This window comes from Mauremys mutica, unplaced genomic scaffold (assembly GCF_020497125.1).
Source record: "Mauremys mutica isolate MM-2020 ecotype Southern unplaced genomic scaffold, ASM2049712v1 Super-Scaffold_100046, whole genome shotgun sequence".
NCBI lineage: Eukaryota > Metazoa > Chordata > Testudines > Geoemydidae > Mauremys > Mauremys mutica.
The window spans coordinates 5,655,511-5,668,706 of NW_025423257.1; the positions used below are offsets into that span (position 1 = coordinate 5,655,511).

Below are 13,196 nucleotides of genomic sequence, written 5' to 3' on the forward strand. Positions count from 1 at the left end.
AAACTGCATTATGATATTGTACCCAAACATTGCACTTCAATGGGAGATTCAACTTCCTTTATAGGAACGGAATAAACTCCTGAAACTCTTACCACAAAAGTGGTCCATAGACATGCAAATAGTACCATTGTCTTCAGTGGAATTGATCAAATGATTAACGGGTTACAGGATTACTTAAGGAAGTTTGTAAATTGTTCTGGATGAAACTGACTATGCCGGAGCTGTCAGATCAGAAGGAGCGTCATTTGAATAAAGGTGTGCAGATGTGTGATAAGTCTTAGCTCTGTTGCTAAGGTAAGGAACATAGTTTCAGCAAAGTTCTTGGCAGATTCCTGAGGCAGCTAGTTTAAGGCTGTCCGTGTCCGGCATTATAATCTTCACTTATAGTTCTCTCACCCACAAAGCTGGAAAATGAGGCATTTGTTTTCTTTGTTTTGCTGCTCCAGTTCCAGTTAGCAAAATGCATATTACTAATTTGGCTGCAAAGAAGAATTCTGTGTACACGAGGGACAACACCTCATACCTGTCAGGCTGCAGAACTGGGCTGACATCAGAATCCAAACACCCTCTGGTCAGTGCAAGCAGAGGCATTCCTCTAATGATTTGGACTTGATGTGATGCAGTTTGAATGTCATGGATAATTCAGACCAATGGGGAGAAACGGAATAAAAAACACTGTTTAAACACCTTCTGTCCCCGTCCGTCCCGCCCCCCCCCCGCCCCCTTGAGGACTCCTGACCAATTTAAAGCACAATACATATGCTAACAAACTTAAACAAAGCCCTTGTGTAAGTTTGTTAGCATATGCATTGTGCTGTTAAAGCTATATAAAGAATGAATGCCCTCCCTAGCCCTGTTCTGCTCCTTTAAGGAAACGGGGGTGGGAGGCTAGCCCCAACTCTTTCTGGTACCTTGTATCCCCTAAAAATCTCTTGCCAATATTGTGTACTGGAGAGTACCACCCTACTTGCACTACTGATGACGAAACCCAATAGATACAGGGCGGTTACTGTGATGACGTCATGTTGGCTCTTCCTGCCATGTCAGCCTGTTACACCCCATCAGTGCTTGGTTACGGAGCATCTTGCTGCGAGCTGGGCCTGGTAGCAAAGCCATAAACCCAGAGTTGCTGCCTGCTCCTGGGGACACCTGCTCCCCGTAGTCCTCTTGAGTCCTGCACAGAGCAGAGCTCATGCGAGGACAGTGGGCTCATGCACCAGATGGCAGCTGTACTTGTAACTGCCTGGCCCTTACAGTTACTGTAATGTGAGGAAAGAGTTATAGAGTTATATTGAGTTATATTGAGTCACAAGAGTTATATTGTAATGTGAGGAAAGAGTTACAGTTAGATTAGAACTTGAACAGAGCAAAAGCGTTATGGATTGAAGGTTATCAATGGTTCGCTGTCAGAATGGGAGAATGTATCTGGGGGGTGGGGGCACAGGGGCCAGTCCTGGGCCTGCTACTATTCAATATTTTCCTTAGTGGCTTGGATAAGGGAATGGAGAGTGTACTTATAAAATCTGCAGATGACACCAAGCAGGGAGGAGTTGCAAGCACTGCGGAGGACAGAATTAGAATTCAAACCGACTGTGAGAAATTGGAGAATGGGTCTGAATTCAACAAGTGAAATTCACTAAAGCCAAGCGCAAAGTACTTCAGTTAGGAAGGTGGCAGGGAGCGGAAATCAAATGCACAACTATAAAATGGGGAGGTGGTAGAACTGCTGAAGAGGATCTGGAGGTTACCCTGGATCACAAATTGAATACGAGCCACCCTATGTGCTGCAGCTTCAAAAAAGGGTTAGTATTCTGGGGCATGTTAACAGCAGGGGCGGCTCTAGGAATTTGGCCGCCCCAAGCAGTCATGCCTGCGGGAGGTGCACCGGAGCCGCGGGACCAGCGGACCTCCCGCACGCATGACTGCGGAGTCTGCTGGTCCCGCAGCTCCAGTGGACCTCCCGCAGCTGCGGAGGGTTCGCTGGTCCGCGGCTGCGGTGGAGCATCCGCAGTCATGCCTGCGGGAGGTCGAGTGGAGCCGCGGGACCAGCAGACCCTCCGCAGTCATGCCTGCGGGAGGTCCGCTGGTCCCGCGGCTCCGGTGGACCTCCCGCAGGCATGACTGCGGAAGGTCCGCCGGAGCCGGCTGCCGCCCTGCCGGCAAAATGCCGCCCCACGCACGCGCTTGGCGCGCTGGGGTCTGGAGCCGGCCCTGGTTAACAGCATGTTGTAAGTAAGACACAGGAGATAATGGTCTCGCTCAGTTCAGCACTGGGGAGGCCTCAGCTGGAGTATTGTGTCCAGTTCTGGTGCCGCACTTTAGGAAAGATGTGGACAAGCTGGAGGGAAAGTCCAGAGGAGAGTGACAAAAATGATAAGAGATTTAGAAAACCTGACCTATAAAAAGTTAAAACAAAACTAGGCAGGATTAGTCCTGAGAAAAGAAGGGACCTGATAAGTCTTCAACTCTGTTAAGGGCTGTTAGAGAGGACGGGGTCAATGGTTCTCCGTGTCCACTGAAGGTAGAGCAAGTAGTAACAGGCTTAATCTGCAGCAAGGGAGATCCCAGTCTCTGTCTCATATAGAACTATCGTGAAGGTATTTTATGGAGCAGTGATGTGAGGAACCCATAGGTCTACACCTGCAAGATATTTCCCTTTTGTAGTTAGCATAAGGCTTGGAGGCCTAAGCATAAGTGAGTTACCCAACAGTAACCCTGAGCTATCGGGGAACTGAGAATATTGTGTTTCGGGGATTTGGGGTGTGGAAACCCTAGGAACAGGAACAGAAACCAGCTGTGGATATTTTATGATAGGAACATTTAGGTGAGTGCAGGGCCGCCCAGAGGATTCAGGGGGCCTGGGGTCTTTGGCGGCAGGGGGCCCCCGCCGCCGAATTGCCGCCGAAGACCTGGCACTTTGGCGGCGGGTCCTGGGGTGGAAGGACCCCCGCCGTCGAAGACCTGCCGAAGACCCACCCCGGGACCCACCGCCGAAGTGCCGGAATGGAGCAATGTCAATTTACACCAATAGAGGATCTGGTCCCACAGGCCTGAGAGGTGACTCCTTTCATCCATACACCTGTCCATGGAGTAGCTTGATGTAAAACAAAACCTATGGTTTAAACCAGCAGAGTGAACCTGGGTTGGGAGGACCACTGGGCACTTACTTGGGGGTTGGAGTTGATCTCAGCGTAGATGGTGTTTCCTACAATTCTGCTCTGGGCATTTCCATTCTGTACAGGGGGAAAACAACAACTGGGTTATCTTAGTCATGGGGAAAAAATAAGGGATTTAATTTCCTTCCTGTCTCTTCAGTCAGAATCACTGGCTCAACTGCTGAGAGAATAAAATTCAACCACCCTTTGGGGCCAGATCCAAGGTGCAATGAAATCAACAGGAACCATTCCACCGACTTCAATGAGCTCGGAATCAGGTTGCTACAGGATGATGGACCCATGCACGACAAGCAGCGCTGGGGGACTGCAAAGAAGTCATGCCGAAAAAAATTGATTAGCTTTTTAAAACACAGATACAAGATAATTGGATGGTGAGATTGCAGTAGAATTAATCTCTTTGGGGTTTCATAAGCCATTGGATACCATCTCTCCTTAAAGCTAAACTCACAAAGCCAAGACATACAGTGTGGATAGGCCACAGTGGTGCAGACTAAAAACTGACCAGTCATGGCACTCAGTCATGACAACCTTTCCACAGGCAAACATGCCCTCCAGATAGCTTGTTTGGAAGGCAGCAGCACATTTGCTTATTTGGTCAGGCCGTCAGCAATCACTCTGATAAATCTGTGGTCACCCAGAACGTCTCAGTAACAGCAGGGACAGAGCTCAGAGCAGTACAGGGCCTATGACACACAGGTGAGTTCTGATTCCAGTCAGTAGACGACAGTGGTGTATATACACATTAACTAAGTGTTACACCTCTGATTTTTATGCTGCTTTTTATACATTAAATATCTGTACTTTTATTATGAAAAACCCATTGCTCAGCTGACATTAGCTCCGCTTATCCAAGAAACTCAGAGAAGTGAAACATAACAAAACAAGAAAGACGAGACGAATACAGGGAAAGTATTTTAAGACGGCGGCAGCTCCAAATGAGTTCCAGGGGGCAGCAGGGGGATCAGAAATCAGAAAGGGAGTGGCTATGCTCAAAACTGGCCAGAAGGTGGCAGCAGGTGGTTATGAATGAATCCTGCATGCTGCTAGACATTCCATTGACCTGTCTGGAAAATATATTTCTTATTTCAGCTCTTACAACAAGCGTATTTCTATAGCACTTCTATTCTGCAGGACTGCAAAGCAATGTACACACTACACACAGGGTTTTACTTCCCCCATCCCTGCAAGGCAGCCCCCTCTGGGGTAGAACATGGCAGCTGCTTAACAGCTACACAGCAACACAAGTGTTTAGATGGGAAGTAAAGAATGCCTGTGGCATTTGAAACTTCAGAGGGAATTTAGGCAGGTAAATTATAGTCACCCCAACTGCATCCAAACCCCAGGGGAAATGGCACTGGAGTGGGAATCAGGAGACTTAGGTGTCACTCCCAGCTTTGAACTTGAGCAAGTCATTTCCCCCACTTTGTGTCTCAGTTTTCCCATCCATAAAATGGGGGTAATGATCTTGACCAGACTTCATAAAGCATGTTGTGATCCACAGCTAAACAGCAGCAACAGAAGTGCTAAGTTACATATTATTACATGGGGCTTTACAGGGCATTAGCGCAGAAGTCTCTGTTTTCCCCTTGTGCTTGTGTTGAGACAGGGACGCTCAATGAAAGTGAAAGGTGACAAATTCAAAGCCAATAAAAGGAACTAGTTTTCCAGTTAACGCATAATTAGACTGTGGAACTCACTCCCACAGGATGCCATTGAGGCCAAGAAGCGAGTAAGAGTCGAAGAGGGATGGGAGACATTTATATGGAGAACAAGGATATTCAGAGTTATAAAAATTAAGGCAAACAGAATTTTGGAAGGGATAAAAACCTCATTCTTCAGGGCTTAAACTAATCCCAGACTATTAGGGGTGAAAATGAGGCATTCCATGATAGCTGGTTATGCCACACCTGCCTAGAGAAGGGTTCTTCCCCCTTCCAGAGGCATCTGGTGCTGGTCACTATCACAGATGTGATACTGGACCAGAGGGGCCTGGGTCTGATCCAGTCTTGCAATTCCCATGTTCCTAGGGACGGTTTTCTAGCTGATCTGGGTGGGAAGGCTGTCAGTGATAGCGTTCTTTATGGAAAAGCAGGGCGGCGCTCCACAAGACTCACTCTCTGCTATAGATTTCAGCCTTTGCCATCATTAAGCCGGGCGAGCTGTAACAATACTGCCCTGGCCTTGTCTACAAAGGGGGAAAACAAAGGGATTCCCTCAGGACTCACTGCATTTCCTCTGGAGCGGGAGCCCTCCACTTCCTCATAGATGGTGAAGGGCGAGTCACTGTCTTTGGAGGAGCCTTTGAAGAGACAGAACAAAGCGACTTGTGCAAGAGACCCCATCGCATCCCAGTCTCAGGGTGAAAGTTACCCCAGACAAAGCCCTCTGCTCAGGGTTGCACAGGGTGTGGGCCGCTTGCCACTAACAGATCACCCTCAGCCCTGATGCTTCCCAGCCAGCCACCCACCCTGGTCCCAGTGATCTTAGCATTTCCTCTAAGACTCTTGGCCTCCTACCGCAGCATCAGGTTCCAGACTGCAGTGCAGTAAATCAGGACAAGCATTTAAAAATCTATAGACACGAGGCAGTTTCAGGGGGTTACTATGGGTTTACTGGGCCAATTTCTCATGTCTGATTCATAGATTTTCAGTCCAAAATGGAGTCAGAGGTCCAGTGTGACCATCTGGCCTGACCTCCACTGTAACAGGTGTCAGCAGGGAGGACTGATGATGCATAGACAGCTCTCGCATGTGGCTCTCATCTTAGGGCTAGTCTACACTTACCTGCCGGGTCGACACGGTGAGTTCGACTTCTCGGAGTTTGAACTATCGCGTCTAATCTAGACGCGATAGTTCGAACTCCCCGCGCGCTCCGGTCGACTCCGGTACTCCACCACTGCAAACGGCGGTGGCGGAGTCGACCTCGGAGCCGCGGACTTCGATCACGCGGCGTCTGGATGGGTGAGTAGTTCGAACTAGGGTACTTCGAGTTCAGCTACGCTATTCACGTAGCTGAACTTGCGTACCCTAGTTCGACCCCCGCCCTTAGTGTAGACCTGCCCTTAGTGGTTTTCATGACCTGAAAGTGACGTTTCTCTACTGGTTGAGCTTCTTTTTAACCACTTACTTCGCTTTTTCCGATGCTTGCAGAGGAAGATGAGGGCAAGCGCCATGAGCAGAAGCAGCAGCCCCAGACCTGCAGCAACAATTGCCCACAGTGGGACTTTCTGAAAAAAGTCTGTAAGAGAGAAAGGTGAAAAGCCGAGCGAGCTCTCGTTACACTGCAGAATGCCAAAGCCTTTCCTGACCTTTATTCTCCACCCTACTTTATAGCATTTTTATGATGGGCTAGTTAATGGGCAGTAGATCAATTGTCATAGAGCCCAACAGACTGCTGAAAAATATTGCCAACCACTGGTATTCAATAAAATCATAAGTTAGGGTTACAAAATCCATGTTGGTTTTTTTCTTTTATTTGCCCTCTGGTTTCCAATCCTCTAGAGTTCACTTGGGTCATATTTTCAGGTTTGTCTCCCAAACCCACTGATGGCTAGAAACTTACTTTAAAAAAAAAAAAAAAAAGAAAACTGAGGGTCTCACCTTGTCACCTGAGTCCAGGAGTTGGAGCTTTAATGAAAATGCTTAAGGTCGTAAGACCTGCAACAAAATCACAAGAGCTTGCAACACTAGCCTATGGCCTATAACCATCTGTAACACCTTCTACAGATGTGCTCATACACATACTACTCATATCCTTAGCATGCTACTGGCCAAATGCAGCGGCAAGGCTGTCCAATCTAATCACTGGGACCCAATTCAGAGACTTTTAGCAAAAAATAAAACAAACAAACAAAAAACCACCAAAATTTTTAAATAAAAAACCCCAACAAAATAGACTTTTTGACATCAGTCTGTTTACTCACCCAAAATACTCCCTACTATGGCTTATACAGGCCAGGTTCCTCTATATAAGGTGACATTTCCTCATCAGCCCTACAACTCTCACTCTCTTGCTCAGCGGGAGTCAGGAGTTTTATAAAGGGTTTTCCTACCCAGAGTCCATTGCAGAGAAAGGAAGTCCCTCCCCTGTTTCTCTGGGTGATTGCCAGTTTGGCTGGCCAATCAGTTCTCTTTCTCTCACTTCTAGTTCTATAGGGACATCACCCACAATGCTTGTGTCATAAATAACCAGATCAGGGTTAAGGTCTCTTTTCCCTGGAAAGGGTTAACATGTAGTACCTGGTGACCACCTGACCAGAGGACCAATCAGAGACGAGATAATTTCAAATCTCTGTGGAGGGAAGCCTTTGTCTGTTTTTTTGTGAGAACTCTTTTTGGATCTAAGGGAGAACAGTCATGTCTCCAAGTTCTCCTGGAGTAGTTTCTACTAATTAATAGTGAGTATTAATTAGAAAGGCGAATTAGTCTTATGATTTGATTTCTATATTTGCAATTGTGTGTTTGCTAAAGGAAATGCTTTATTCCTGTTTGCTGATATTGCTTTTACTGAGAAAGGGGGAGGGGGATTCTCTCCAGAGATTGATAAGCTTAGACCCTATGAGTGTCCAGCTTGGGCTCATAGAGATTCTGTATTTTCTTTTTTATTCTTTAATAAATTCTTTTCTATTAAGGACTTGTTTGGTCTTTCCTTGGGTGGATTCTCAGGGAAAGAGAAGGGGGAGGTATCCCTCTGTAGTTAGATCCCGGTATCTCTCCTAGGAAAAGGGAGGGGGGGAGGAAGCAGGGGGAATGGTTTATTTCTCCTGGGTGTAAGAACTCCATGGATTTGGGGCTCTTGGAATCCCCTAGGATTTTGGGGAAGGACTGTGTCTCAATCCACATTTCCTGATTGAGTGGTGGCAGCTTACTAGATCTAAACTAGGATTTTAGTTTAGAGGGAAACCAAGTCAGGTCCCCACATTGGAACCCAACAGCTCCAAGTGGGGGTGAGACCTAGGACATGGTGGCGGAATACATGCTGGTCCTCACTTTGAAACCCCCCAGTTTCAAGTGAGGGTGCAGACCAGGACAGCTTGCGACTAGAGTGGGTAACAAATGTTTCATTGAAAAGATTTCACCAAAAAATGGCATTTTTTGAAGGAAAAAAACCATAGATTTCAGTGAAATTTTATCAAAATGCTTCATTTTTCCTCCGATGTCAAAACATGTCACTTTCAGAATGAAATGTTCTGCTTTTCATTCTGAAACAAATTTCTGCTATTATTTTTTTTAAAGTTGAAACGGTCAAATAGGGCACAATGTCCTCAGCTGACTGAAATGAAATGTTTTGATCGACCTAAGATGCAACTTTTAAAATTTCATTTGGGAGGGAAATTTCAATTTTGTTTTGCTTTGTTCCACTGGGGCTCTGTAGGTGTTACCTCAATTATAATTATAGCAAAGAGACACTCCCCGAAGAGCTCATAATCGAGAGAAATAATGGCAGGTCTGTTCCCTTGAACAGCACCACTAGTTTCCTGAGGTCGCCCTTCCTACTACTGAACCAGCTTAACCCTCCTTAGCCCCCCAGAGCACTGCGCCAAACCCTCCCTTCCAAACACCATACCGTGCAAGCCCCCGCCCCCCCCAGCACCGCGCTGCCCGACGTCCCCGCCCCTCCGAGCGCCATGCCACCTGAAGTCCAATCCCCCAAGCACCGCGCTGCCCCAAGCCCCGTCCCTGAGCGCCGCACGGCCAAAACAAAAAAAACCAACCCTCCAGCGCTGCCCTAACGAACCAAAAAAAAAAAAAAGAGTGCCACCCCTCCCCAAGGTGCCGCCCCAAGCACGTGCTTGGTCGGTTGGTGCCTGGAGCCGGCCCTGCTTACAAACCTCCAGTGATGGGGATTTCACAACCTCCCTGGAAGCCTGTTCCAGGGCTTAACTATCCTTAGAGCTAGAAAGTGTCTCCTAATATCTAACCTAAACCTCTTTTGCTGCAGATTAAGCCCATTGCTTCTTGCGCTACTTTCGATGATCACGGAGAACAATTGATCACAGTCCTCTTTATAACAGCCCTGCACATATTTAAAGACGGCTGTCAGGCCTCACATCTTTTCTCAAGACTAAACAAGCCCAGTGTGTATTTAATCTTTCCTCACAGATCAGATTGTTTAAACCTTTTGTCATTTTTGTTGCTCTCCTCTGAACCCTCTGCAGTTTGTCCCCCTCTTTCTTAAAATGTGGTGCCCAGACCTGGACACAGGATTCCAGCTGAGGCCTCACCAGTGCTTGGTAAAGTGGGACAATGACCTCTGGTGTCTTACCTATGATGCTCCTGTTAATTCACCCCAGAAAGACATTAGCCCTTTTGGTAACTGCATCACATTGTCGAAGAAAAACTAAGTTCTCGCTTTTTGTTTGGGTACAGCAAAATCAAATACTTTATTACTTTCTCTAGTGATCACAAGAGGGAGAGAGTGTCATAGGAAACTGGGTTGCCCCTTGTCCCGGACGGATCTCTCTCAATTAGTAAACAATCATAGCAATCATTTATACCTTTGTTACAGACAATGGCTAGCAATCCTGGAGACACTGAAGGAAAACATTTGCATTTGTTTATACATAAGCCTATTCGCTATCTTATTTGTCTTCAATACTAGAACAGAAAACAAGACTGCAGTTTACAAGGTCGTAATGACTTTTCACACAATTCACTCTGTACCACATTATCTTACAGCATATCACAGCCTAACTCCTGCTAAATTAGCTAACATACATTAAGATCCCTTCAAACCTTTATTAATTAATTCTTGGCCTCCACAACATTATTGACTCATTCAATTTGTGATCCACTGTAACCCCCAGATCCTTTTCAGTAGCACTACTCCCTAGCCAGTGGTTTTACTTGCAAACCTGTGCAGACTGCGTGTCCCTTGCACTGGGAACAGAAGATAGTCTGAGGTTTGTGGTGGTCCTTCACACGTGTTTTGACCAAAAATTGGGTTTTTTTTGTTTAAATAAAATATTTTTATCAAGAGCATCTGCTTCTGGTGGAAAATTTTGAATTTTGTGGGGGAAAAAAACCCACAAAAATAAAAAAACATGGGCTTTGGCCAAAAATGTTCAGGTTTTGACTTGTTGATGGAAAGTCTAAATGTTGTGTGGAAAATTTAGATTAAAACAATTTTGTTGTTATTTTGTGTAAATTTTCCCCATGTTCAGGGTGGGGGGGAGAAATGTTTCCCAGCGAGCTCTACCTATCCCACAATCCCTGCCTCACTTCCCAGCTGCCTCTGCCCTGTGTGACAGTAGGCAAGTCACAACACTGCTCTGTGCCTCAGTTTTCCCAGTTGTAAGATAAGGGTGAGGCTACTGCCCTCTTTTGTGAAGTGCTTGGAGATTTCCAGCTGAAACATGCTATATAAGAGCTATTAGTCAAACAGAGAACGAGCCGGAGTATTGGAAACACACCAGTACCACTGAAACCTAGACCCAGAGCCCCATGCATTGCAAATGCTAAGTTGCAGAAGACACTAAATCCAAACATTTATTCTACTGAGGACTATTTACCTGTGGCTGGGGAGTCGCACAATGGTTTGACATCTGCAGTGTCTGCGGCCCAGCTGGCTCGGTTACTAGCGTTACATCTGTAGAAGACGTCACTGCTGTCTGTATTAATCACTACGTGCAGCAGGGATTGGCTCCCAGGGAGCTGATGGTCCCTCTCAGACGGGATCCGGGACGTGCTTCGGGACCAGCTGTAGGTGACTCTGTCAGCGCCAGGCACCGAGCAGGACAGGGTAACGTTGCACTGGCCGAGCTCCGGGTGGACAGAGAGCACCGTGAGGTTTGGCTGCCGCACTCGGTCTGAAAGGAGAGACCCTGGTGAGAGATGCTGAGGAAGGCAGCTGCCGTCAGTGACACACACTAGGGGAAAATGTGATCTTTGCTACTCACCAAACACAGAGACATGGAACTTTGTGATGTCTCCACGGCCTCCTCCAATGTCAATTCTCAAGGTATAGAGGCCACCGTCTGACTTCTTAACGGGATCAATCTGCAGTGAGAGATTCTCAGGGTGGAAAGTTACTCTGTTGATAAAATGTGGAGATGACCCAAGGTCAGCGGGTTCCCCTTTATTAAATGTTACAATCCGATACCTCTCTGCTGAGTCTAGTGTCACCTCCCAGGTGATTTCTGCCCAAGGCTCCGGCAGTTTCACTGGCTGTAACTGAACCGATTCCTCTGCAGTTGCAGCCACTTCCATTTCTTTGCAACCTGGGGGTTCAAAAATACAAAGAGCAGGTGAGTGAAGGGTTAACTGGATCCCGAGTTTGTCAGGAAAACGTGGGATAAAACAGGATCACTTCCTGGCCTGGTGTAGGTGGGTGGAATTTAGTGCTGGTGAAAGGTGCTGAGCTGATCAGCCTGGAGTCCTCTATTAAACAACAGAGTGGCTGCACCCCAGGCTCCCCTGACTGGGAATGGTTGGGTCATTACACTCCTCACACCTTCTATGGGCCATCTCAATTATCACTTCCAAAAGTTTTTTTCCTCCTGCTGACGATAGCTCATCTCAATTGATTAGACTCTTCCTGTTGGTATGCATACTTCCACCTTTTCATGTTCTCTGTATGTATAAATATCTCCTGTCTGTGTGTTCCATTCTATGCATCGGAAGAAGTGACCTTTAGCCCACGAAAGCTTATGCTGAAATAAATTTGTTAGTCTCTAAGGGTATGTCTACACTACCAGAGAAGTTCGATTCTACTTAAATCGAATTTGTGGAACCGATATTACAAACTCGAACGTGTGTATCCACACTAAGGACAGTATTTCAACTTTGTGAGTCCACACTAACGGGGCAAGCGTCGACATTGGAAGCGGTGCACTGTGGGCAGCTATCCCACAGTTCCCGCAGTCCCCGCTGCCCATTGGAATTCTGGGTAGAGCCCCCAATGCCTGCTGGGGGAAAAAATGTGTCGAGGGTGGTTTTGGGTAACTGTCGTCATTCAACCGTCTCTCCCGCCCTCCCTCCCTGAAAGCGCCGGCGGGAAATCAGTTCGCGCACTTTTCTGGTGAGTGACAGCGCGGACGCCACAGCACTGCGAGCATGGAGCCCGCTGCGATCATCGCTGCACTTATGGCCATTGTCAACTCCTCGCACCTTATCGTCCACCTCTTCCACAGTCAGCTGCTGAGAAATCGGGCGAGGAGACTCCGGCAGCACGGTGAGGACATGAAGTCTCAGAGTGGCACAGACCTCTCAGAAAGCACGGGATCCCGCGCCGTGGAGATCATGGTGGCAATGGGTCATGTTCATGCTGTCGAACGGCGATTCTGGGCCCGGGAAACAAGCACTGACTGGTGGGACCGCCTAGTGCTGCAGGTCTGGGATGAATCACAGTGGCTGCGAAACTTCAGGATGCGTAAGGGCACTTTCCTTGAACTCTGTGAGTTGCTGTCCCCTGCCCCGAAGCGCAAGGACACCCAGATGTGAGCAGCCCTGACTGTGCAGAAGCGAGTGGCCATAGCCCTCTGGAAACTTGCCACGCCAGACAGCTACCGGTCAGTAGCGAACCACTTTGGCGTGGGCAAATCTACCGTGGGGGTTGCTGTGATGCAAGTAGCCCACGCAATCATTCAGCTACTGCTCTCAAAGGTAGTGACCCTGGGAAACGTCCAGGTCGTCATAGATGGCTTCGCCGCGATGGGATTCCCAAACTGCGGTGGGGCTATAGATGGAACTCACATCCCTATCCTGGGACCGGACCACCAGGCCAGCCAGTATTTTAACCGAAAGGGCCACTTTTCAATGGTGCTGCAAGCACTGGTGGACCATAGGGGATGTTTTACCAACCTCAACGTCAGATGGCCGGGCAAGGTTCATGTCGCGCGTGTTTACAGGAACTCTGGTCTGTTTAGACGCCTTCAGGAAGGTAGTTTCTTCCCGGACCACAAAATAACTGTTGGGGATGTGGAGATGCCTATAGTGATCCTCGGGGACCCAGCCTACCCGCTAATGCCCTGGCTTATGAAGCCCTATACAGGTGCCATGGACAGTGACAAAGAACTCTTCA

General features: G+C 47.6%; 1 protein-coding gene across 1 annotated transcript; it reads right to left on the reverse strand.

Annotated features, from left to right (window-relative positions):
• Nucleotides 1-2,427: 2,427 nt before the first annotated feature.
• On the reverse strand, nt 2,428-11,398 carry LOC123358362 (natural killer cell receptor 2B4-like). The gene is made up of 6 exons (XM_045000923.1): nt 11,074-11,398; nt 10,687-10,983; nt 6,303-6,413; nt 5,402-5,475; nt 3,168-3,233; nt 2,428-2,433 (listed from the first exon to the last, which is right to left on the reverse strand). Exons 1-6 carry the CDS (start codon nt 11,381-11,383, stop codon nt 2,428-2,430), a joined length of 864 nt encoding a protein of 287 aa, XP_044856858.1. The 5' UTR covers nt 11,384-11,398.
• Between the last annotated feature and the right edge of the window lie 1,798 nt (nt 11,399-13,196).

Coding starts and splice junctions, on each gene's coding strand:
- LOC123358362 (XM_045000923.1), bottom strand. CDS start 11,383: ATGGAAGTGGCTGCAACTGCAGAGGAATCGGTTCAGTTACAGCCAGTG. Junction 10,984..11,073: donor GTTCCATGTCTCTGTGTTTG/GTGAGTAGCAAA, acceptor CTCTCCTTTCAG/ACCGAGTGCGGCAGCCAAAC. Junction 5,476..6,302: donor CAAGCATCGGAAAAAGCGAA/GTAAGTGGTTAA, acceptor GTCTCTTCAAAG/GCTCCTCCAAAGACAGTGAC.